General features: G+C 50.8%; 1 protein-coding gene across 2 annotated transcripts; it reads left to right on the top strand.

The window, feature by feature from the left end:
• The first annotated feature begins 739 nt into the window (after positions 1-739).
• Positions 740-25,164, top strand: igdcc4 (immunoglobulin superfamily, DCC subclass, member 4). Of its 2 annotated transcripts, XM_029144840.3 has the most exons (20): positions 740-1,265; positions 10,413-10,727; positions 13,637-13,778; positions 14,744-14,877; positions 16,586-16,720; positions 17,136-17,288; positions 17,931-18,341; positions 18,410-18,574; positions 18,656-18,793; positions 19,678-19,860; positions 20,025-20,237; positions 20,643-20,744; positions 20,835-21,021; positions 21,367-21,494; positions 21,786-21,956; positions 22,038-22,169; positions 23,334-23,436; positions 23,530-23,761; positions 23,853-23,981; positions 24,258-25,164. In XM_029144840.3, the coding sequence occupies exons 1-20, from the start codon at positions 1,199-1,201 to the stop codon at positions 24,789-24,791; spliced, it is 3,774 nt and encodes a 1,257-aa protein (XP_029000673.1). In that variant the 5' UTR covers positions 740-1,198; the 3' UTR covers positions 24,792-25,164. The 2 variants fall into 2 exon arrangements, with proteins under 2 accessions (XP_029000673.1, XP_055363604.1); XM_055507629.1 differs by having other exon boundaries at positions 23,334-23,761.
• Positions 25,165-26,011: the final 847 nt, after the last annotated feature.

The raw sequence follows: 26,011 nt of genomic DNA, 5'->3' as shown, positions 1-26,011 counted from the left end.
TAAGGCGTCAGGTGTGGTGCATTCTGTGTGTTGGTTCCCCCGTCCTGCTGTTTCTTTGTGTGCTCCTGCCTGTTCGGATGCTGCTGCCATCGGTGATGCTGCGGGTGCTGCACGAGGCCTTCCAGGTCTTTGTCTGCGCAGAAGGCCGGGCTCCAGCTGGATCCCTGTGTGTTTGCATGCAAACGTCAGTGGTCCCTAAGTGCAGGAGGCGAGCTGCTTGATTGATTGGGATGCACAGCACCAACGCCCCCCCCCCCCCCCCCACAGCCCCGCCCCTCCCGTTCCCATCCTGCTCCTGCGTGCTCTCACCCAGGGAGCACATGCCTCTCTCTCTCTCTCTCTCTCTCTCTCTCTCATGCTAAGTCTTTTTATCCAGACCTGCTGTGTCACATACAAACATCCCGCCGTGCGTCCACGCACACGTCCGTGCGCATCCGAAAAAAAAGATGCACGTCAGAAAGACACGATCCAGAAAAACACACACAAAATTAAAACAATAGGGTAGTTGTTTATTGGCATACATTAGTGTTGTTTTTATTTATTGAAAGGCGGTGCGTGTCCATGATTCACAGGTCTGTTCAGGACAAAACAGTCGCCACAGAAAGACATAAAAAGAATCATTATCTCCACGAATCCATCGTCTCAGACACAGAGGGCGCCTGAGGTAACGCGGTTCCTTCCAGTGCAGCGGCTCCACTGCGGGTCGGCTCCGACTGGATCTCAGCGGGTCTCCCATGTGTTGGTGGGGAGCACGCGGCTGAACTGCACGCGCGGATCGATGGGGCGCGTTGCGATCGGCGAAAACGCGTTTCGAGACTCCGGCGACGAGCAGCCTGCCGCTGTAGTCTGGTGAGCGTGCGCGCCGCGTGCGCGCGCGTGCGCCCGACTAGACCAGCGGCCCGCACACACACACACACACGCACACGCACACGCGCGCGCGCACGCACACACACTTAACATTCGTTCGCAACATGGCGTTGAAGCGCCGAGAGACACGACGTCTCTCCCCCGAATGAAGCGCGCTCATTGTTGGCGGAGGAACGGGACCGCTGAGCGGACGGACGGACGGACGTGTCCACGGTCCTTTACGCACCGGCGGAGACAATAGCGGATTCCAGCGTGTGCACGTCGCTGTAACGGTTTATCTGGCTGTATAGACGCACGCTGCTGCCCCACTGGTGGAAATCAAAGGCTGTACATGGCGGTGGAGAGCACTATTTGGCTACTCGGTCTTCTTGCGCTGCTTTGTGGTCCGTCCAATCAAGGTAAAGCCCCGACTGCACGTTTCTTTCATTCGTTTATTTATTTATCTGTTGAGTGCACGCGTGAAGCAGCGGTTCGTGAACGTAACACCGAAGTGGAGTTACTCAGAACACAAGTGAGCTGTGGTGAAAGACTGGGGGGAGAGAGAGAGCGAGAGAGAGCGAGAGAGAGAGAGAGAGAGAGAATCTGCACCTTGCGCAGAGCGTTCCGTGTCCCGTCCGTGGTCCGTGTTCACCTCGCGTGGCCTCTCTCCGCTCGCTGCTCCCGAGCCGGGCACGCGTGGGTGCACGCGCGTGTGCCGGGCTCTCTCTTCGTGGCCGGGCTTTGGGCGTCACAAAGTTCCGGCCCCGCGTGGAGCCACCGGGCAGACGGAGCAGGGCTTTGAAGCGACCGGGGGGAAGTTTAGGATCAAACACACGATGGAGCTCATTATGGAGACGTGCGGGTTCAGGGAAACACGTCCCCCTGGAAGCTTTGCCGTGTTAAAAAGGGTCTAAAGTGCTTTTAAAGCGCAGTTTAAAGAGCGGACGTGGCCATTGGCTCATAAAGTAGAGATGAAATCATGTCATCAGCATAAATACATGAGCTCCATAAACTTGCAGGAGACGGTGTCTGGGAGCTGGAAGCTGTGGGTCCCACCGCTGCTGTGGTCCCCGATGGGCTGTTTGTGGGAGGAAAGTCAGCTCACAGGCGACAAGTGGCTGAAATGCAGGCCACGGGATTTACATCACAAAGGAGGGTTCAGGACAGAGGGGAGGTCATGCAGTGAACTGCTGTTGAAAATGGTGAACCTGTTAAAGGCAGTCTTTATTTCTAAGAGCTTTTTGTTGCGCCGTGCGCAGGGTAAGAAGGCAGACTGTAACAGTGATGGGAGGCAAATAGTCCTAATGTCTGTGTTCAGACCGTTAGGGAGTGAAACAGCAGTGGAGTGTTACCTGACGGTAGCAGACACCTGATAAATAGTTAACACAAAACGCACACAAGTTGACATTTATGCTTTTATTTAGCTTTCATTTTGTCAGATTGGAAGATGATGATGGTGAAAGTTCAGGATTGAAGCAAAGACATGTATTATTCTGTAACCCCCCTTAAAAAGTGAATAGGACTAAAAACAAGAGTTGAAATGTTATTTATACAGGTAATTACTGTGCAGCAGGCTTTCATATCCTTGGTATAATAAAATAAAGCCAGTAGATAAAGATTTACATGGACTTTGGGTAAAGTGGCCTCGTGCGTGTGGACATTAAACTTCCCTGTGTTTCAAACCTTCCGTGCATTTCCATTTCCCCGCTCGCGCCGACACTGATGCTCTGCTCAATATCCGACACGCACGCCCCCGGGCAACGCGTCGACCCAGTCAGTCGTTATTATTGCAATCAATCAGCATGCAAACACAGCCTCTATTGGAGTAAACGCATCTGCCGGTGGAGATTTGTTGCAGCAGGTTTCATCTTAGCTTCAAGTGTGGAGCTGAAGTTAAACGGCCCCGTGTGCCGCGCTCTGCACCGCTTTCCACCAATAGAGCGGTTTAAAACATAAAGCATCAGAATGACTGTAAAGCAGCCGCTTATTTACAACCTCCCTCCACCATATACTGTAATTTTATTACATAGCCTCCATTACTCATGAAGTATAGATGCTTTAAAAGGGAGGCAACAAGTAGTGCAGTATATCTCACAGCCACAGGATGCGGTTTATTTAATGGAGAGCTAGATGAGTGGCCCTGCGCTCTCCAGCAGTGACAGAACCCGAATTACTGCTCTTGAGATGGTCCTGGATGGAGGAGGTGACGCTGCCCACGCTGTTCTAGCTGTTCCTGCTGTTCTAGCTGTTTTACATTAACTGTTCTAACTGTTCTAGCTGTCCACGCTGTTCTATCTGTTCGAACTGTTCACGCTGTTCTATCTGTTCACGCTGTTCTAGCTGTTCTAACTGTTCTAGCTGTTCCTGCTGTTCTAGCTGTTCTAGCTGTTTTACAGTAGCTGTTCGAACTGTTCACGCTGTTCTATCTGTTCACGCTGTTCTAGCTGTTCTAACTGTTTTAGCTGTTCCTGCTGTTCTAGCTGTTCATGCTGCTCACGCTGTTCTATCTGTTCACGCTGTTCTAGCTGTTCTAACTGTTCTAACTGTTCTAGCTGTTCCTGCTGTTCTAGCTGTTTTACAGTAGCTGTTCTAGCTGTTCTAGCTATTCAAACTGTTCACGCTGTTGTAGCTGTTCACGCTGTTCAGGCTGTTCTAGCTGTTCTAGCTGTTCGAACTGTTCTAGCTGTTCTACAAGGTAAAGTGTGGTATTGATAAAGCTTGTGTGGTTGTGACTTCGAGAATGAACGCATGCTTTGTGCGAAGCCTTTGAAAGCTGCCATAAACAGCTTGGGTACTTCTGCTGAAGGCTAGTAAATTTACAAAGTGTCATTTAGAAAACGATTAAAACCAACACTCATAAGACCAAAGATTCAAATCCAATAAATTATGTAGGAGACAAATTATGTAGGAGACAGAAGTGTTTTGCTTCAGCACAGGAGCCACGCTTTTAGTTTGGAGTTGAACTAATTCAAAGTGGTTCGTGATCACGTGCACATCTGCGCTCGCTGGGTCTTCTCGCCAAATGATTCCGCTGCGTGGTGGTCAGTGGGAGCGGAGCACGAGCACCGTGGGAACCGAGGCGGGGGCCGCGGGGCATTCTGGGGCGGCGCTGCGTCCACACACACACACACACACACACACACACACACACACACACACACACACACACACACACACACACACACACAAACACACACACAAAGGGGCTTGTTCAGTCCTTTTCCAAAGATCAAATGAAAACATCACGAACGAAGCAAACAAAAGGTGCCCGCGTGTCAGACACACAACAATCGAGCTGCTAATGAACGCAATGAGAGACGCGCCTGCAGCGCTCGCTGATTATTGTGTCACTTCAGTCTTTTTATGAGCACATGCAAATGGGAAAACTACACCCGTCGCCAAAACGTCTCAGTTTCCGCGTTATCTTGCACTAATTCGCATCAACTGTTTTTTATCGTCGACTTCCTGCCCCTCCAACTGTTTAACGCGCACCAGCAGGTGTGGATTCAGTCCACGGTGAGTCACCGTGGAGCCCAACACTCGTACTGACACACAGCGAAGCCCAGTGCAACAGCGCTGCAGTTTCTCCGTGGGACGTCTTGATTACACACTTAAACCTGCTATTACTACTCACTAACTCATTTCCACTGTGTGTGTCACAAACCTTCTGAATGCGTGAGGAGGAACCAGGGAACAGCAGAGTGGGAGAACGTGCACAGAACCTGCAGATGATCTGAACACATGGAACGCGTTCAACGCTGGGGAAAGTCGGTCTGCAGTTGATTAGTTTTTAATATAATTACAGCACTTACAGTATGTCGCTTGTAAGTTTAATACTAGGTGAACTCAGCTGATGATCAGCTGTTTTAGTTGCTGTTTATGTCGCCTTTTAGCTGAATTGCTTCACCACAGCAGCAACATGTGAGAACAGTGAATTGAATGTGAATTAATTTACCATGTAGTTAAATAATTTCCGATTGTAGAAATAGTTAATTTTGCTCATTGTCAGTATTGTCTTCATCGCATGGACCCTGCGTTGAGGTGGACGGTGGTGGAGGTAAATGTCGTGTTTTTTTTCCACACACTGAATGTAACTTGGTAACAAAGTCCATTCTGTGGTCTAAATGTCATGAAGATGCGAAGTTACACAAGCGGTTACGTTTTCAGATTGGCACGCTGTCAAAGGAGGTTATTTTGAGTGTGGAGCGCTCGGTGTTAAAGGTCACAAACAGCGGCTGCTGTCTCACAAAGAGAAAACCTTGACTTTCAGAAGTAAATGCACCACACACGGGAGTCACTGCTGCGCTGAAACATGAGCTGGGTTTTATCAACTGAGCAGGTAGTTAACAAGGTGACCGAACCGTCAGCTACAGCTGGTTTTAGTTTGTAGCACAGACTCAGATTCCATCTTCTGTCTGATGATCAGATTTTGTAGCATTCAACACCTGACAGAATGTCTGTCAGCTTTAAATCCACTCAACTCGTCCTCTCAGTCTGAATTTGTAATTATCTGTGTGAATGTGCTCTTAACGAGCCAACTTCAGTTCAACGACTGATGTTATTTGTTGTCTGAACTTTGTCTCACCTTACGTTTTCCGCAAACATATTGTCCACATTCAGATCTCTAAAGCGTTAAAAGCAGACGTTGTGGACAGCTGTGCTTGATGGAAATGGCTCATTATGCATCAGTGTCAAATAAAGTGTGTGTGTGTGTGTGTGTGTGTGTGTGTGTGTGTGTGTGTGTGTGTGTGTGTGTGTGTGTGTGTGTGTGTGTGTGTGTGTGTGTGTGTGTGTGTGTGTGTGTGTGTGTGTGTTTAGTCATGGACATGCACCCTATGTGCCTGCTTCCTTGTGTGTAACGTGTGGGTGTGTCAGCTGCGATTTGTGACTGCATCTTGATCCTGTCCCCAGAGAGTCCATGCTAAATTAGGGTGCGTATTATTTAAAGATGCCCTGGGCCGAGTTTCAGCTGGGTTTATTTGTGCAGAGAAAATGTTGATTTTGATGGCGCTTGTGTGTGTGTGTGTGTGTGTGTGTGTGTGTGTGTGTGTGTGTGTGTGTGTGTGTGTGTGTGAGGTGTTTGGATCAAAGGAGAAGGAGTTGCCTCATTCAAAGCCTTGTGTTGACTTTTTTTTTTAATGCAATAATAAGTCTCTCGATGCTTCTAAAAATAGGCCGCCGTCAGCTGAGCATAGTTTAATTTTAGGCCGATGCCTTGAGAAAAAGCTCATTTCACCCTTTGTCCTAGTCCAGCCGTCCGCGACGCATCTGCTGACGCTCCTGTCTGTTTATTCTTTGAGCCCACAGTCACTTTGCAGCTGCGGTGATGCAACTCAGAGAGATATTTCTGTTTCGCCCTATTGGCTGGCCGAGTCGTTGGGGGCTTGTCCGATGGCGCAATAGAGAACGGGACACGATGGGAGATCAGCAGATCCAGGATTGGCCTCCGTCCAATGGGAACCTCAGAACTGGCTGCACCGGTCGTCACCTGTAACCAGCGAGCGAAGCAGCAGTCTGACCCGTGTCCTCTGGCTCAGCTGACCTGCCTTCACATTCGTGACAGCACAGTTCTGCCAGAGGCACAGTGGCCGCGTGGTTGTAGGTAGTTCTGGTTAAATATAGAGGGATCGATGTCACACTGAGGCGATGGGCAGGTTAGGAAACACATGTGCACCAGAGCAAAGTCAAGGCAGCTCTGTGTTTGAGTTCCTGAACCGCTGCTAAATGCATAAAACCTGTAAAACACATTCATTCATTACTGGTGCAATCACACGGACGCCCTCTCGCTCCGACCCGACTCTGCGCTACTGTATCACTGAGATCCCAGCATATATCTGCCACGCGACTGATGGAAAATGTCATTAGTGGAAACCCAGAGGAGCCGTAACGGCAGCGCCCGCATGTTCCCCACCAGTTAGTGTCACACAGCGGCCTCATCCGTCATCAGAACCTCGCTGCGGCGCTGAACGGGTCGCTCCACGCCGGCGCCGCCGCCAAAGGCCGCGTCGTCTCGTCTGGCTTCCGCAGCACGGATTCCCGCACACGCCTTGAGCTCCTGACCTGACAACATCTAATTCCAATCACTGATTGATGCACGTTAGCATGACTGACAGCGGCACCAACGGGATCCTTCTTCATTTAGAATCATGTCACTGATTGAAAGCACTTTATACAGTAGGTCTGTGTTGTATCATGTGCTCACTGTCCACAGTAATCTTTTGACCATTATCTTTAAAAGCTATAATTATAGGTATTCTACCTTCACCGACCAACGTGACCCCAATAATAAAGATATGGGAGAATTATCACTGTTCTGACAGCAAGAACTAGAAAATTGGAGAAATTAGCATTGATTCGACTGCAGTTTTAGAAATCAACACAGATTCCGTCTCAGAGAGACGTGAAGTAAACGTTTTAATTGTTCTTGTGGCCGTGTCTGTTTAAACCTCTCTATGAACGTCTTTGAGTCAATAGCTTGATGGTGAACTGGGCGCCGGTTCTTCATCCTGGGACAAAGCACAGCTGGAGCCGTCGGCGCCCGACGCGGCAGCTGTTCGGACCGAGTGACTGCGGATCCGGTGTAAACGTATCTCAGCCGCTCGAATCTGGGGTCAGAGTAACGTGAGGCCGACGCGCGGAACCGATGAATAAATGAGGGAGTGGATGAATAATTTACACAAGACTTAACACTATACAAAGACAAATGAAGCCCAGCAGATAAAAGTGTGAGTAGTGAGTTGAGTCTGTGTCTCTCTGCTCACATTTCTACTTGAAACATGAGAGTTTCCTCCTCCGCTCTGTTTATCACAACTGTGGCTTCACGTTATGGATTTTCTGCCCAGAACGTTTGGGACATGTTGGTCTGTGTTATCAATAGCGCACGCCTGAGGTTTAGTCTGTGCTTTCCACACACACACACACACACACACACACACACACACACACACACACACACACACACACACACACACACACACACACACACACACACACACACACACACACAGTCTGCCCACTGTCACCTCCCCAGCGGTTCCAGCTGTTCAGCTCAGCCGCTGCTTCGTGGATCCCACAGCCCTGTATTTGTGAGACCATGACGGCACGCGCTCACGCTTCTGACGGCGCCGAGGACGAACTCGCAGCAGTTCGGCGCCGCCGCGGTGTCAGAGCGGATTGCCTCGCGCGGGCGAGGCAATCTGGTGATCACCGCCTCTGAGTGCTTCAGTGGTCCCTCTTCACAAAGGCCCCCGTAATCACATTTCACTGCTCTCTTTCAGCTGCCGAGTCTCAAGGCTGCCCTCATCTTCTCCGCGGCGTTCAGTCTTTTCACTTCCCCTCTATGTCTTTTCTGCGTCGCCGTTCCATTTTCCATACTTGACGCTCTTTACATTTTGCGTCGCCTGGTGCTGCTGTCAATGCGACTCTCGCGCGGCGCCGTTTGGCTCATCAGCTGTTTCTGTTAAAGGGGCTTTCTTTGGGGAGCGATGCTGAAATCCACGTTCTGTCCTGGTTGTGCTGGTTGACTCTCAGCCAAACATGACACGACGCTGTACTTTGCATCAGCAGTCATGACTGGCAACAAGTCAATGGCTCCGTAACACCTACATGTGCAGCTTTACAGTGAACGACAACCTATTGATGTCAACCTGGGGTAGAGCAGACTCACTTCATTGCATGGAGGACCAGGCCTCTGCTGTTCCCCAAAGGCCCGAGGCATTCACTTAACAGACTGCCGTAACCGGAGCCGTGGCCTCGGGTCGCCGGTGTCCAGTCTCTGCTGACAGGCAGCCGGGCCTGACGCAACATTCCTTCTCTTTCTCTTCACCCAAGGGTTTTGTGAATGACAGAAATAGACCTGGTGAGAGAAGCATGGACGGTATCAGCACCGCATCCTAAGTGCAGTAGTTCCTGTACACGGTCCGAGCCACTGTAGTCGACACAATCAGGGACGTGATCAGTATCAATCTGGAGAAGAGCTGATGGAGCACAGCGGCACTGGAGACCGTCTGAGTCTCCTTCTTCCTGTCCGTCTCGCCTTTGTCCGTCTCCTCCGGTCTCTGGGCCTCGCTTTCATCCTTGCGAGCCGCTGCTGTGTCTCTACTTAAAGCTACCAAGCTCCTGGAGCGGCGCCATCGTGAGCGCTTCGCTGCGGCGTGTCCCAGGGTGCACCCCGTCTCCCGCAGCAGCTCCCATTAGTACAGCGAAAAGGCAACATGTGCACTTCACAGACAGCCCGCCTCCTTCACGTAGTGTCCTCATGAGACACTTACAGTTACCATGTCTGTGGGTTTTAATGAGTGTGTGTTTGCTGTTCACGGCCATGAATCTGGGGCACGTGGAGGTTTATTCCCGCATGGAATAAGCGCTTCTTGAAAGATGTGATATGCTTGACTCTTTATAGTAGGCCTGAAAATGTTACAGTATCATTTCAAGGATGGTGATGAAAAAAAGAAATTCTGTTTCCTTTTTTGCGCTGTTAATTTGCATGTTTCTTTGCTTAAAGCTTTTATTAGGCCACAGGAAGCATGAGGTGGGAAATGGCTGCTTTGGTTTAATGACTTAATGGATAGAAGTGACCTGAATCAGTGTTAGTTGCCATGTTTGTATGCATGTGTGTGTGTGTGTGTGTGTGTGTGTGTGTGTGTGTGTGTGTGTGTGTGTGTGTGTGTGTGTGTGTGTGTGTGTGTGTGTGTGTGTGTGCTCTCAGCAGTACCCGGTCTCTTCATCAAGGACTGATGGGGGGTTCAGGCCTCATTTAATCAAGGAAAACTTCCGTCTCCCATTAACTGAATTAATCCAGTGCCAAAGGGAAGAAAACCTGCGTGTGTGTGTTTGTGTGTTCTGCTTTTTGTTTGTCCACAGTGAATTAAAAGCTGCTCTGTTGTTATGAGATAAGGCGACTGAAGTGGCCGGGGAAGAATATCTTGTTTCTTTACCTTGATAAATAACGCAATATGACACAAATATAAGAGGAATATTTGCATACAATGGTTGATGTTACCTGAATGATTATTTATTTAATACTTTTGGACCCAAGTGAACCGACACCACATTTATCTGCCAGCGTATTAGGCCACAGTGGAAGTAGTCGGAAGCTACAGCAGATTTTCAGTAAAAATCATGACTGGTATGGAAAACAAACACTGTGGATCCCCGTCTTCTGAACAGGTCAATAGCTTCACTCACTCCCTTTTTTCCAACCATCTCTACGGTTTCTTCCTCCTCCTTCACATGCAGTTGAAAACGCATTCAGGTGTTTCATTCCGTCGGCGCTGCTCCTCATTTCGCACCAGCTCATCAACCTCTAACTCCAGCATAGTCACACACTCTGCCTTTAATGACCTGCTGCTGACGTGCACAACCCTTCATTCTCTTACTCTCATTTTACTTCGTCCTGCCCTTTTCCCCGATAAAGCATTGGAAATGACATTATTACATTTCAGAATAACAAACAGAAGCCGCAGGACGTCGCATATGTCTCATAAACCTGGTGCCGTATGCTTTGACTGAGCTGCTGTTGCCTCCTGCAGGGGAAGAGTAACACACCTGTCTTTCCCTGTCCACAGATAAGCCGGTGTCAGTAGAACTGAGCTGCGGCGCTGGGCCCGGCCACGTGGTGTTGGAGCCGGGGTCGCCGCTCCAGCTGGACTGCAGTCTGGGAGCCAGCGAGGGCCCGCTCAACGTGACGTGGCTGCAGGACGGCCGGCCGCTGCCCCCGGAAGGCGGCGCCCACCTGCAGCGCCTGGTTAATGGCTCGCTGCTCCTGCTGCCCCCCCCCGCGGGCCAACAGCCCCCCCTGTCTGTGCAGGGGGGCTACAGCTGCATCAGCGCCAGCGCCGCCGGTGCCCTGACCAGTCGCACCGTCAACGTGCATCTGGCAAGTAGGTGTCCAGCGAGCGCCCACACACCGTTGTTCTCGGTCCCTTCGCTCGCATTGATGCAGTGACGTCATAAGACTGGGCTCATCTCTCCAATGCTCTTATATTAGTTACGGTGTTACATGTTACTTATGTCAGAGCCACCGAAGCTGTTTCTCTGTCTGTTTCCAGGCTTTATGCAAACTGCACAAAAGTATAGAATGCTCGAATAGCGTGTAATCAGTGGATTCCTGCATGCGTAATAGGACGGTGTCTGAGGAGTCACGGCAGCGACGTGGGTTGAAGAGATGATTGCGATCATCAGCCTGAAGGGTTTTGCGCCCATAAGAATCCTGACTGTGACAGGAATTCACATTTGACGCGTGACGACCGGGTCTGAATTGCAGTGTGATTTCCGGGCCGACGCGCATTAAACTCAGACGGTGATGAGTTGTTCCTCTGAGAACTACCAGCACTTCAGTGTTAGACAGGAGAACATGCACGTCTTCACAGCACTGATGAGAGTCACTGGTCAGATTTTTCCTCCGCTCTGCCTCAGATACAGACTCTGCAGCCGCTCTAATGCTGCTCCAGGAACTGCTTCATTCTGCAGCCTGTAAAGGCCAGACAATGGAGATGAATAGAAATCTATGGGTGTGATGGATAAGAGGACAGCCTTTCAATCGCCGCTGGGGGCTTATTTCTGTCCTAGCAGTCCAGGGTAGTCTTTATTTAGCCATTAGCTTTTTCTATGAAATGAGACGTATCCTCTGTGGACGTGCCCGCTATTGTCAGCTGCCACATGTGTATTTATGAGGAGCTCCCGTCTGAGGGACAATAGGGCATAAGGGGGGGTGGTGTCTGGATGACGAAAGTTTGCAGCGATGGTGAAAGGAGAGGCCTCAGGGACCATTAACGGTGACCTTCAGTTTGCACGTGGTGCATTCGCGTCCCTGTGCGTACGGGACGGGTTCGGCCTGACTGAGTGATCTGTGTCCTCACCACCAGACGCCGATGGGAGCTCGTCCTGCAGCAGGGATCACATCTGTGAAAACACGAGTCGCTAGTTGTCACAGAACGCGACGTGTGCAGCCTTGTCTCACTCTTTCCTGCATGTTGTGTGTCCATTGCATTTCCCAAACACACTCAGATCAACTGGGAAAACTTGGCTTTTAAGTGTTAATAGGGCTCAATTAATATTTATGTTATTATAACATTACAGTATGTGACGACCATATTGACCTAGTGTTCTTAGAGGTTTTTTCAACCATTTCAGTAAAAGATCTGATCACTCAGGTACTGAGCCTAAAAGCTGCCAAGCACAGGTTGAAAGTGGAATTATCTTCTTGCACAAGAGGAGGGGAAAAACGCTGCAATCTGATATCTGTAGGCCAAAGAGTGGGGCATAGATAGAGGCGCAGGTGGGGGGGGGGCATCAAAACCAACTGTGTGCCGTCATAGCGTCGGAGGAATCTGCTGTGGAATTTCACTGACGGCCTGGGAAAACTGGTGGAGTTCTGGGAAAACTGGTGGAGTTCTGGGAAAACTGGTGGAGTCCTGGGAAAACAGTATGATGATTATGGTTTGAGCCTGTTACTGTACCCCCCTCCCCCCCTTCTTCCCCTTCTCTGTAAACACACAGATGATCCACTAATGCAATCACAACCTGTGCGCTACAGTCGAGCGCTGCACTCTGCACGCACACGGCCCGAGTCTGGCAGCGTTACAGTGTGTAAAGGCTGGAAGCGCTGGGGGTTAATCATTAGCTCCCAGCGCCGAGCAAGCTGCTCAGCAGCCATTGAAGGGTTTTGAAGTGAATCAGATGCTTCCTGCTACTATGTCCTAACACGTGTGTCGTCCTCTGTGTGCTCATTGAGAAACTTTGCTCCCTCGGCGGAGGTGGAAAACACAGATGGGCCAGTGTGTTGCCATGACTAACAGTTGGTGTGTGTGTGTGTGTGTGTGTGTGTGCGTGCGTGCGTGCGTGCGTGCGTGCGTGTGTGTGAAAAATCTTAATTTTGTCGGCGTCACGCTCAAAAATCTCTAAATGCGAATATACAAACTCCTGCTTGCGGTCGAGACACGGCAGGAGCGGCCGAACTCGATCGTCCCCTCCGTAGTTTTATTTGCCTAAAGACAGATAACGGGTCATGATCATTAGGCAGGTGGTCAGAAAATAATACATAAATATATATATAATACATTTTTAGCCTATATACTGCATAAATATTCTTTATATCTTGCCTTCTTCCATTACTACACATACTGTATAGAGGTTTTAGAGGCAGCCTTCTTTATTTTGCCTTCCTGGCTTCTTTCTGCCTCCCTCTCTGATGCACTGCTCGGTCACAGCTACATGCGTTTGGAACCAACCTGTTTTGTTCTTTTCCTCAATAGCTTCAGGGTCAGAGGTCAGAGGCCCAGACGGGTCTCACTGCTGCCCCCTGGTGCTCCGTGTTAACTTCTAGGAGCTTTTCCCCAGGATGTGAAAACTGGAGCCCTGCCAGGAAATGACCTAGAAAAGACAACAGCCTGTTCAACGCACAGCGAATCTCCAACATTCCATAAATGGAGAGGGGAAAGATTCCAGACATTTTTTATCTTACGAATTTCAAGTATACAAAGCCCTAATATGACTTGCGAGATAGTGGGGAACAAAACTGTAGCTGTGTTATGCTCAGATTTTGAACTTGTGAATGAAACCAATGAATGGCATCATCAGTTTTATGAGTGCCATATGAAACCATATAAAGTTGGCAGCCTTCTGTTTTCCTTTGACCTTCTTTTCCCCCACAGTGGGTTCAACCACTGCAGTTTATGGGGAAATGCCACTGCTGTGGACCAGGGCTACAGTCAGCAGCAGAAGGAGACCGTTTCTGTGCGTGTGTATAATTTATTTATCCTCTCCAATGATCTGTGTCTCTTTCAAACAGATCTGTCCAGGTTCCATCAGCAGCCGTCGCCTCAGACCGTGCCCGCTGGGGGGGCCGCCCGCTTCCAGTGCCAGATCGAGGGCGTCCCGTCGCCTGTGATCACCTGGGAGAAAGACAACGTGACCGTCCCTGAGGAGACGAGGTGACGCTGCCTCATGAGCCGCTGTCCTTCAGTTTGCGTGCTGTGCTGTGCACTGAGGGTCACAGTTACAGTTGCTACAGAGGCTCCTGCCTCCCGTCCCCCGTCCCTCCGTCGGGCCCCTTCTCAAACATCCTCTTTTAATGGGCCGCTTGACGCGTTGACGTTTTCCTGTGGCTCTGCTGAATTTGTTTGCAGCCTGTTTCACCGGCCCGGCTGCTAATGGCTGCTGTGCTTCTGCGTGACCCACAAACACCTCACTGGGTTTTATTGGAGGCGTGCGCTTCTCTCTCAGCTGCTGTTCGTCGAGCAGAGGATGATAGATGTGTGACTGGCTCCTTCTGGATGTTTTCCTGCTGAAACGTGCTTTTCTCCCTCTCTGGTGGCCTGTTCTCTTCACTACTATCCCCTTTTTATCTTCTTATTTCTTTCATCTCTCTCTCTCTCTCTCTCTCTCTCTCTCTCTCTCTCTCTCTCTCTCTCTCTCTCTCTTTTCTTGGACTCTGTTTTTCCTATCATGGATGTTTTTTTTGTTCACCCTTCGCTCTGCTCGTTCTCCCTTCCCTCCTTCTAAACAGACCGGCACTTATCACGTCCCTGTAGAATTAATAGCCTGTGATAAAAGTGGTTTGTGGGATGGAATCACAGCAGGGGCCCGGTTTGCCACCCCGGAGTACCTTTCACATTAAGAAGCGAGAGAGAGAAATGTAGATTAAAGTGGACGCTGTCTAAAAAACATACTGATGTCGCCGTCGCCCAGTCATTTTCAGGCGTACAGTGGAATTAGTAATTGTTGTAATTCCTTCTCGCGGTTGTTGTTATCAAAAGCCTGTAGTGGGAACAAAGCGTGATGGAGTCTGGTACGGACACAGCAGGACGCCCCCAGAGCTAATCACTCAGATGCTTCGTGCTGTTTATCCGCTCTCTCTGTGGCTCTGTTCATTCGCTGCCGTCCTCGTGTGCAACAGGTTCCTTCCGCTTCCTAATGGGGTGCTGCAGATCCTGGAGGTGCAGAAGGAGGATGAAGGCGCCTACCGCTGCGTCGCGTCCAACTCTGCCAGGACGGACGTCAGTGAGGAGGCCAGGCTCACTGTCACCACAGGTGAGGTCTGTGGTTCCCGCTGGGACCACGAAGCAGGGAATCTACCACACGTTCTAGTTCCCACCGGTGAATCCCAGAATATGACCTCACACAATGATTAGCTCATGCATCTGTGCAGAAACCCTGCTTAGTTCAGGGCCGCAGCTCATTGTTCCTTAAGTATCTCACAGATGTGTTTATTTGGTTTATCACAGATGTCCGTTATTATTAATTGATGTCTGACACCCAGGTCAACCAGCGAATCACAGTAAGATAGAGAACTCTCTACTGATTTGTATCTTAAATAAAACTAAGTGAAGGTCCTTTAAATAAGGTTATTTCTATACATTTGTTTTTGTACTTTAGTGAAAGTGGCTCATTCTGTGAAGCACAGCTTTTACCTTGTCTCTTTCCGTGTTCAGTGCTGCCTTTAATGCAGTCGTTTATACTGTATGTCTTGTGCGCTGCGCTTTGTTCGCTTTGTTCAGCCACTGATAAAGGTTCATTTCCTCAAAGAACTGCACATTTCACATCAGCGTTGAAGCCATTAAATCATGTGAGCATGTTGAGGCCAAGCGTTCGCAGTCAAGTAAGAATTATTACAACACTTTTAATAATCATATGCATTTACTTATAATTTATGAAACGCTGCACCGTGGCTTAAATCAAGCAAACTCAAAGCAAATCAATAAAATAAATCACCCTTTTTAATCACTAAAGTACAATGGTTGTAATGAGGCACACACTGTCAAATACATGTTTGAATGGATTCTCTCAGCAGAAATAACAGAGGCTGTAATAAAAGACACTCAAGGTTATTTCGTCTCTGCGCTCCTCCTGCTGCCATGAATCCCAAAGAGGAGACTACTTAAGGCCCTGTTGTGAGCTACTGCCTGAAACAGGTGTCACATCTCGAGCTGTCACTTCACCCGCTTTCACTGCAGAATTATATGAAAGGAGAATCTCAACTGTCACGGCAAATCCTTTGAAAGACCCGTTTCCATGGCCCTTTGAGGCGAAGGGGGACGAAACTCGCCATCTAGGTTTCGAGCTTCACATAAATACATCTGAATAAGAAGCTTTAATAGTTTGTGTGTGACACAAATCCTGTTTGGTCCCGAACAGAGAAACAGACTGTCATTAGAAACTAATTTGTTGATTTGATGAAATGGGTTGGAATAAATATATTTGCACATAATCACAGCACAGATTTTACATTGGAGAAGAATGAATCTGTACATTAACAGTGACGATGCAGAAACTTCCCCCTCCAATTTCCATCATCTTGTGTTTTTATTATCGCCATATGGAGTTCATCACATGCTTCACCCGACACGAGCCTCCGACGCAGCTGCATCACGCAATGCAGTTGTCACAGAGGCTCAATGACCCACTTTAGTGCTTCATGCATAAGCACTGGCTGCTGTATGTCGTCTGCAGAGGTGATGCACAAAGGAAGGCGCGCGCCTTAACTGAAAGCCTTTATCGCTGACAAATCTGACAGGAGAACGTTTCATTTCCTGGTGCTTCAGGTCACATCCACATCCATCATCTATTACCATACCTTAGTAACACATTTTGCAGTAATTAAGTTTCTGTGAAACACAATAGAAACAAATGTGTTTTGCAGGCTCCTCGAACAAATATATGGATTAAAAATGGAACTCAACCAAATCACACTCTAACGTTCTCATTGTTGCTGTTGCGTGTTCTTCGTGTGCTGCTGCAGGTTCGGTTGAAGCTCTGAACAGAGTTGTGATTGTTGCACCACCTCAAAATGCCACAGTGGTGCTCAGTCATCCTGCCGTGATGGAATGTATGGCACAAGGCCAGCCCAAGCCGCTGGTGTCCTGGAGCAGACAAGGTAACGCTCCTCGGCAGACCCGCTCTTACTGTGCGTTTTCTTTGCTTCGTTCCCATTCTGCACTGTTGCTAGCTCTCACCCACAAATAACAGGTTTTAGACCGTTGGCGTCAGATTTGCGGAGTGGTGGTTTCTGAAGCTGCGTCTTGTCAACAAGCCCGACATCATTCATTAGGCATTAATCATTGTTTTAGATGAGATCATGAAAAAATGCAGCCACATTGCAAAATGACGGATGAGCGGCATATAAACGGTGGTCTATATGGTGAGTGATTCACACTCAGAGCTTAGGAGCTTTACAGACACCCTAGTGATCCCCGATTGAAAAGTCACAGAGCCCCCTGTTGGCGAGCGGGCGTCACTACAGCTCTTTCACTCTTGACTTTCTTTGTTTTTTTCTGTCCTCTGTTGATCAGATGGAAAGCCCATTTCCACTGACGTGATCGTCCTCGCTACAAACCTGGTGATCAGGCACACGCGGCGCCACCACGCCGGCGTCTACGTCTGCCGGGCCAACAAGCCCAAGACCAGGGAGTTCGTCACTGCTGCTGCCGAGCTTCACGTGCCCGGTAAGAGTGATGCACGTCTGGTACGAACTAGTCCCTGTCGCTGTGAATCCTGAAGTAACCGAGCCGCATATCGAAGGCGATTACTCATAGTCTGTGCTTCCACTGCTGTTTGCTCTTGGTTGTTACAGTACGTCACAGTATAACCATATCAGGCAGCCTGTGCTTTAGAGGTTACGACAGACACCACGAACCGTAGCGTTACTCAGCATTTCAGCTCAGGGCCTTTGTTGCAGATTAGACAGGCTTTTATCTTCTGCTCTATAATTGGATCTAATTCAAAGCAAACCCAGAGCTGAGGAAATCTAAAGAAAGATCTGAATCACGCCCTTCACGTGTGATTGGATCCGTCGGAACACAGCGAGCGACTGTGAAGCTAAATGAGGATTGTTTTCAACAAAACGGCTCTTACTTGTTTCTCCTCATGTCAAGAAGCTAAAAAAAACGATGCGTCAGCTCACTTTGATTTTTGACTGTAACAGGGAGGTGAGCTTGATACTTTAATGCTGTAACCTTTTCCAGATGAGCAGGCTGTAAAGAAATCCATAACATTGGCCTCTTTCAACTTAACTAAATCCCCGTCTGATTGTATCTCACTACGTTCATAGAGCACAATCAAAAGGCCGTGTCTCCTCCCTCCAACAGCCCCCCCCGTCATTCTCCAGCCCCCGGAGGCGGTGTCTCTCTCGCGGGGAAACACCGCCCGGTTCGTGTGCAACAGCTCCGCGGAGCCGGCGGCGGCGCTGCGCTGGCTGAAGGACGGGCGGCCCATCAAGTCGCTGGTGCGCGTGAAGTCGCCGAGCCCCGGCGTGCTGCTCATCAACCAGCTGGCGCTGGAGGACGCCGGCTACTACCAGTGCATCGCCGCCAACCGCCTGGGCACGGCCTGCGCCAGCGCCAGGCTGACGGTCATCGTGAGGGAGGGGCTGCCCAGCCCCCCCCGCCGCCTGTCCGTCACGCCCCACTCCAGCACCACGGCGCTGCTCGCCTGGGAGAGGCCCGAGCACAACGCCGACCAGATCATCGGCTACTCCGTGCACTGCCACCGCACGGCGGGTGCGTCGCCGCCCGCCGCCGCCGCTCGCGGGTCCGGGCGCCCTCTCACGGCTGTGTGCTCCTTTCAGGCTCCGACGGCGTGGAGTACCAGTTCGCCATGAACAACGACACCACGGAGTACCACGTGAGGGAGCTGCTCCCGCACACGGCCTACACCTTCTTCGTGGTGGCGTACTCGCCCATGGGCGCCAGCCGCCCGTCTCTGCCCGTCACCGTGGAGATGCTGGAAGACGGTGAGCGCTGGGTCGGGTTGAGGCCAGTCCAGTGGGCGTTGCAGCGACACCTCGGGAACCTCTCGCCTTTGTTTCTTCCAGTGCCGAGCGCCCCACCTCAGCTGTCCATAGCCAGCACCTCCCCCACAGACATCAGGCTGATGTGGCATCCACTGTCCTCGCAGCACAGCCGAGGAGCCGTGACCCGCTACCGCATCGAGTACAGCTCTGTGGATAAGGGTAGGGGACAGACGGGCAGGGAGACAGGCAGGCAGACAGGCACGCAGGGAGACTGGCAGAAAGACAGACAGGCAGACGGTCATAAAGGCGGACAGACAGACAGACAGACAGACAGACAGACAGACAGACAGACAGGGACACTGGCAGGGAGACATGCAGGTAGCGAGACTGTCAGAAAGATAGACTGTCAGACAGACAGACAGTCAAGCAGGCAGGTAGACTGGCAGGCAGATAGACAGACAGACAGACAGATAGACAAACAGGCAGGCAGACAGGCAGGTAGACAGACAGACAGGCAGGCAGGCAGCTAGACTGGCAGACAGACAGACAGTCAAAAAGGCAGACAGACAGACAGGCAGGGAGACTGACAGACAGGCAGAAAGGCAGTCAGACAGACAGACAGTCAGAAAGGCAGACAGACAGGCAGACAGACAGATAGACAAACAGGCAGGCAGACAGGCAGGTAGACAGACAGACAGGCAGGCAGGCAGCTAGACTGGCAGACAGACAGACAGGCAGGGAGACTGACAGACAGGCAGAAAGGCAGACAGACAGACAGACAGTCAGAAAGGCAGACAGACAGGCAGGCAGACAGTCAAAAAGGCAGACAGACAGAAAGACAGGCAGTCAGACAGACAGACAGTCAGAAAGGCAGACAGACAGGCAGACAGACAGTCAAAAAGGCAGACAGACAGAAAGACAGGCAGGCAGACAGACAGACAGACATACAGGGAGACAGCGAGACTGGCAGAAAGATAGACAGTCAGACAGACAGATAGTCAAGCAGGCAGGTAGACTGGCAGGCAGATAGACACACAGACAGGCAGGCAGACAGGCAGACAGGTCTGTGCTGTATTTGACAGTCGCCCTGTGTCTTCCTGCAGTGGACACTGTGTTCTCAGTGGAGGTGGCAGGTAATGAGACTCAGTTCACGCTGAGGGAACTGCAGCCCAACCAGATCTACCGGCTGAGGATCGCAGCAGGAACGGGGATCGGCTTCGGGGTGCCGTCTGAGTGGGCTCATCATCAGACCTTAGCGCACTACAATCACAGTGACAGCAGCATGGGTGAGAGAGCACCAGCCTCCGCAGTACATCTGAATACATGTACAATGTATTTGAATCTAAGTGGAGATGTGTTCGTAGAGTCACCAACATGCAGGAACTTTAAACGGATGATGGTCTTTGTCTCTCAGCAGTGTTTGTGTTTCTCTTCTCCACTGTTTCTTCAGTGATCTTCGCCCCGACTGAGCTGAAAGTCCGGACCCGGGTCAGTACACTCAACGTGACCTGGCACCCCTCGCCCAATCACACGCTGGTCTCCGGTTACAAGCTGTCATATCGTGAAGTGGAGGCGGAGGAGTCAGCGCATGGGGGGAGACCCGCACAGACCCACACCGTCAGACTCCGTAAGAAGGCCAGGTTTCACCTCCTCACTGGGCTCGGTGAGTTGCTGGCAGAGGCCTCTGCAATGGAAAAGGCCTCTTTTCATTCTCACAAATGCAGCCAGCGCTTTCACATAAATATCGGAACAATAGGACGCATTTTATTTTAAAACAACTCCAGAATTTCATTCGAAAAGTCTTGAGTTGACACATTTCACTACTGGGTTGTGAAGCATTCATTCACGCCTGTAGCACAGATGACATCAGTGGGTTTCTGGTGCATTAGAGGTCACAGGACCGACATCATCAGTGTTTACGAGCCGCTGTCGGACCTCACAGTAACGTCAGCAATTATTCAATAGCCTTTTTCTGCATGACGCAGTTAATTGTGTATAAGGTGGCAGGGTGTAAAATGCCACACATGATTGTTTCTTAGACTCACACACACCTTCTCTGCTTGTTCAGCTCCAGACCAGCAGTACGAGGTGAGGGTTTGGGCGTTCACCAAGCAGACGGAGGGCGCAGCTGCAGTGTGGAAGGGCAGCACAGACAAGGCTGCCGACAAAAGTAGGGTGGATGCTGCATGTTATAAAGTAGAGATAAACAAATGACTGAACGCATGCGTTGTAATAAGGAGTCCCGTGTACGCGTGTTTAGCGCCGTCGCCGCCCATGCGCCCGCCTCCGTTGCCGCCCAGCAGCATCCACGCCGCGTCCAACGGCTCCACCTCCATCTGGCTGCGCTGGGAGAAGCCGCGCTTCAGCAACGTGCGCATCATCAACTACACGGTGCGCTGCAGCCCGGCCGGGACCACCAACGCCTCGCTGGTCTCCTATCACACCAGGTCAGAGCACGGCACCGCGGGGGGTCCGTGACGGGGTCAGCTCCACCGCTCGCCGTGGATTCAGGAAACAGGACGCTACTTCTAACTGGCTGCAAATGCAAAAACATTTCCCACCACATGCAACCAGTCCAAGGAAAATTTCTGTATTTGATGGCCTTGTTTAGATAAAAAGACCACTTGGTCAATAAATTGCTTTAGAACATCAAGGGTTTATTTTAGGTCCAGCTTCAAGTGTCTTAGTGTCTTACCAACATTTCTACAGCAACGTGCACATAATGTTGTTTCCCCACTGATCTAAACTGAATACATTTCTTATTGTCAGACTCTAACGCCCACTCTGTGCAGCTCTGCGCAGGAGATTCTGCTGGCAGCGCTGAAGCCCTTCACCCGCTACGAGCTGGCGGTGCAGTCTAACGGAGTGGACGTGGTGGGGCCCTTCAGCGGCACGGTGGAGCAAAGCACGCTGTCCGACCGTAAGTGTTCTGCTCTGCAGTCTGGGAGCCGGGTCAGGCTGGTGAGCGCAGAGTGACACTGAGCGTTGACCGGCGCTGTTAGCTTAGCGTTAGCCCCTAACGCAGCGTCACCGGAGCCCCGGCTCGTGGCCCCCGCCTGCCCCCTCTCCCCTGCACCCAGGTGGCAGAGACACGAGGAAGCAGATGGCTGTCACCCAGCGCGACATTCACCACCAACACAATGAAACCTTCCCCAGCTGTGCGATCATCGCGGGCTCCTCATTACTGACCCGGGCCTCCTTTATCCTCCAGGGCCGTCGTCACCCCCGGAGGAGGTGCAGCTGAGTGCTCTGGACTCCTCCTCTGTGCTGGTGAGCTGGCGCCCTCCAGTGGAGCCCAACGGCATCATCGTCAGCTACAGTGTTCTGTACACGGGGAACCTCAGTCAGCCAGAGTACATGTGGAAAAACCTCACACAGGATGGTGGGCGATATGATTCATTCACGCCGAACACCGTCTGCCTGCATGTATGACAGCGTTTCTCTCTCTGCTGATCTTTTCCAGGAAGCATCACCAGTGCAGAGGTCCAGGGTTTGTCCAGTGGTGCTCGTTACTATTTTAAAGTAGGAGCATCCACTGAGGTGGGGCCAGGGCCGTACTCGCCTCTGAAGGATGTCCACATTCTCCACAAATACGGTACAAACACATCAATATACTTCATAACGGACAGAAAAACAACGAAACAGTTAAAGCAGATTTTGCAGTAGCTGGAAACATGTTTGTTGAATATGAAGGTTTATAGAAGGTATTATATACAGTAGGAAATAGTTGTGAAAGTACATAATAACTGTGGGAACATCACGTTGCATGACTGCGATTACACTGACTCTTCCCCAAACTTTGGAGAATTCAGATCACGCTCATATATGAAGTTCTTACTGGAAATGGACCGTGAATCAAATGGAGACCGGTCCTCGTACAGTGGGAGCTCTCACTCTCGCACGCATTTCAAGCATGAGACGCTTCCCTTTAATTGAAGTGGATAATTTGTCCCTGCAGCAGAGACGGGAGCTCTGCAGGACACGCGCTGCTCCTCTCGCGCGCTGCAGCTTCATTCTAATATCATTTCAAAGGCGCAGCGTCGTCATCGAGCTCCCAGGGAGATTTGTGAATTACTGCTTTATGCAGTTTCGTGTAATTTTGCGTTTAAGCATCAACTCTCACAATGCGCTCAATTCCTCCGGTCACACGTTTAGCTTCACCTGTAATTATGAGATGCCGTTTGTTCTTTAAACGCATAAATATGAGGATTATTTAGGAACAATCCCATCATCAGAGACATTAAACCAGTGTGGACTTAATGTATTTATTCCCTTCGTGCCGACTTGAACCTGACTTGAACCTGATGCGATAAGCGATGGGAATAGATTTTTATTGGCAAAGTCTTACTAAAAAAGCAGAGTAGCAGGTTTTGGTGCAGCCCGGTTTCAGACGGGCTATGACTACACTGCACGCTCTATGTGTGTGCAGTGTGCTTTGAGGCGGCTGGTGGGCGGGTGAGAGCGCCCGCCATCTGTTTCCTCTCCTCTCCGTGCCCGCGCTGCCAAAGATAGCCAGCATAAATGAATATCAATGAAGACTGGCTAATGCCGTCTCATATGTCTGCGCCAGCATCACTTGGTCCTAAATGAAGAAATCAATACATTCTCACAGAGCCTCATACAACCCAAATGAAACTATTGGCTATGCATGAAATATAAAAATCAAAATGGTTCATGCTGCATATTAGCGTAACGTAACTGCAGTTTTTATTAAACTCCCTTCCTTCTTCTTCTTCTTCTCTATTTGTGCCTGTATCAGAGCTGGACGTCCACGCAGTGACCGGCATCATAGTCGGCGTGTGTCTGGGGCTCATATGCATCCTCCTCTGCATGTGCTTCAGCTTGCGCAGCAGCAAAGCCAGGTACGGTAGCGGCGCGGCGTCGCCACGGCGACCGCGTCCTGATCCATTGGTCCCGCTTGGCTCTCAGCGCTGCCCTGTTTCCGCTCCACGCAGGGAGGCGTCCGGGGGCCTGGACCCCACGGCGGCCGCGCTCCAGCACAGGAGAGGCGGCTGCCCCGTCCCCTCCGCCGTGCACGAGTGCAGCGACAGCCACGAGCTGGAGACGCTGATGCCCCCGGGCGGCCAAAGGTGCGCTCAGCCGCTGGCGGAGGCGCCCGAGGAGCAGAGCCTGATGGCAAGCGTTAACCCGCCAGAAGGGGAGGAGCCCCCTGCGCCCGAAGCCAAGGTCAAAACCTGCACGGGGAGAGTTGTGCAGCAGATGACGGTCAGGATGATAATTGCAGTCTTGACCTGCCTGCTGTGTTGTTCATTTCCAGGCTGCTTGGAATGGCTCTGTGAGTCATAACTGGGCCAACAGAATCACTAGATACAGAGACACCATAACAGAAGACTCTCCAACGCTCGTTAATGGAGCTCTCACCATGCTCATTACTGATAAGGACACGGTAAATTAATGAACTAAACACAGCTCTGCATCAACTGTATTTATGCTATTAGCACGTCTGACAGGCGTCTTTAGTATCTGTCCTCCTCGCGCCTGCACCGGGTTCTCCCACAATCTGAGTGCGGGTCAAAGCGACCAGTTACAGCTGAAAGGCCGCCAGCGAGTGTGTGTGAAGCGTATCCAGCGTGACTTAATGCACGTGTTCAAAAACAGCACCCGTTAAACGATGTTGCTGAGGCTGATGAGGAAAACTGACGACAGCGCTGTTGTGTTGCAGGGTTTGGAAGATCGACTGTGCTCATACGTGTGCAGCAACCAGGTGGAGGCAGAAGTCATCGTTCACTCAGAGCTGTCGGATCCCGCGAGGGATGAGGAGGAGGAGGAAGAGGAAGGGGGGCGCCGGAGGGAGACAGATTCCAGCACCACCAGGGGACCTTCATTATCAGAGGGCAAATATTCCCCCCTGAGCCAGATAAGCCCTGCAATAGAGACAGAACCCCCAGAAAAACTCTCGCTGGCGAGTCTTCCCTCGATTAAGTCGGTGGCCAATCACAACGGGGTGCTGGACGACAGGGGGGAGGAGCCCACTGCAGACCTGGAGCCGCAGCAGGACACGGGGCTGACTAATGGCTTCCACTCCCCCAAGACTGTGAGGCCTGCGCTCAGGTCAGAGCACCTGGAGGCGGGGGAATCCAGACACTGCCCTTCCGTAGCGGGGAAGACGGCCTCTGTGGGCCGGACCCCCGCCCCCTTCGTCAGCTCCGGCCTCGTCCACTCTACCTCAGCAGCACACAGCTATCTGTGCCCGTAGCCTCACGCACACACACACACACACACACACACACACACACACACACACACACACACACACACACACACACACACACACACACACACACACACACACACACACACACACAGATTGATTTTCTTCCCTTCATACCTAGGGAGAATTCCCATGGCTTATTTTCATGCACCTCATTATTGGAGTTCTTTCTCTTCCTTGCAAACTTTTAGATGCTTTGAATTCACCACACGCTGCATAAACAGCGCAGTATGTATGTACTCATATGTTAATGGGGGAGCGTTTCCGTCTGTAAGGTTGCAATCAGGCAGAGCAGAGGGACGCGGCCTGTGAGGAGGTTGTTTCCACTGCGTTGCTCTCGTGACTCCGCTGGTTCTCCTGGTTAATGAGGAACCTGGAGGTGAGGGAGCGCTCGGACTAGCTTGGATCGTCACACAGAGGAACAGGACCTTTAAAGAACATCTGGGGCGCTTGCAGAACGTGGTGACTCCCTCCAGCCTCCACTTGTCTCAGGGTCCACACACACACACACACACACACACACACACACATACACACACACACTGGTACAGCCTCATATTCAGCCTCTTATTCACACACATTTCCTGACTGGCACGTGAGGTCTCATGTGCCTAATTATTCTAGGTGCATTTCTAGCCTGTGTATTTCTACAGATCATCACATGAAGAACGCAGACGCTCTCATTCGGCACATTGGAAGCATAAACTTTGTCAGAATGCCATATCCTCATGAGGAGTCATTTGCAAACCAGGGGCACATAGATTTTTGGAATCTAAGTATTTATATGTTTCTCTTGGTGTCGCTTTAGTTGCGTTGCTGGGAGAACGAACTGCTCCCAGTTAGGGATGCACCAGTGTCCAGTGTACTGTCAAGGCGCTGTGCCGTGCCATCAGATGAAGCCACACGACATCATTAACTCAACACTCTGTCCTTCCAGGATTTCGCACACAGGCAATACCGCCTCCGTGCCATTTCTGTACCTGTACGTGGGCGAAGTGCCCAGTGAGTAGCAGCCGCTTCCACAGCCATCACGCTCTCCACGAGCTCCACAAGTCCTCAGCTCATTGACTTATATGCAGCGCAGTGAGTAGGCCCAGCTGTTAGCATCAGAGCCGTTAGCATCAGAGCTGTTAGCATCAAATAGCATCAGAGCTGTTAGCATCAGAGCCGTTAGCATCAGAGCTGTTAGCAGCAGATTCGTTAGC

This window comes from Betta splendens, chromosome 3 (genome assembly GCF_900634795.4).
Source record: "Betta splendens chromosome 3, fBetSpl5.4, whole genome shotgun sequence".
In the NCBI taxonomy this organism is placed as follows: domain Eukaryota; kingdom Metazoa; phylum Chordata; class Actinopteri; order Anabantiformes; family Osphronemidae; genus Betta; species Betta splendens.
Note: the sequence above shows the minus strand (reverse complement) of the source record. Positions and strands in the feature narration are given on the sequence as shown.

Coding starts and splice junctions, on each gene's coding strand:
- igdcc4 (XM_055507629.1), top strand. CDS start 1,199: ATGGCGGTGGAGAGCACTATTTGGCTACTCGGTCTTCTTGCGCTGCTT. Junction 20,238..20,642: donor TCACCTCCTCACTGGGCTCG/GTGAGTTGCTGG, acceptor CTGCTTGTTCAG/CTCCAGACCAGCAGTACGAG. Junction 23,762..23,852: donor CCCCTGCGCCCGAAGCCAAG/GTCAAAACCTGC, acceptor GTTCATTTCCAG/GCTGCTTGGAATGGCTCTGT.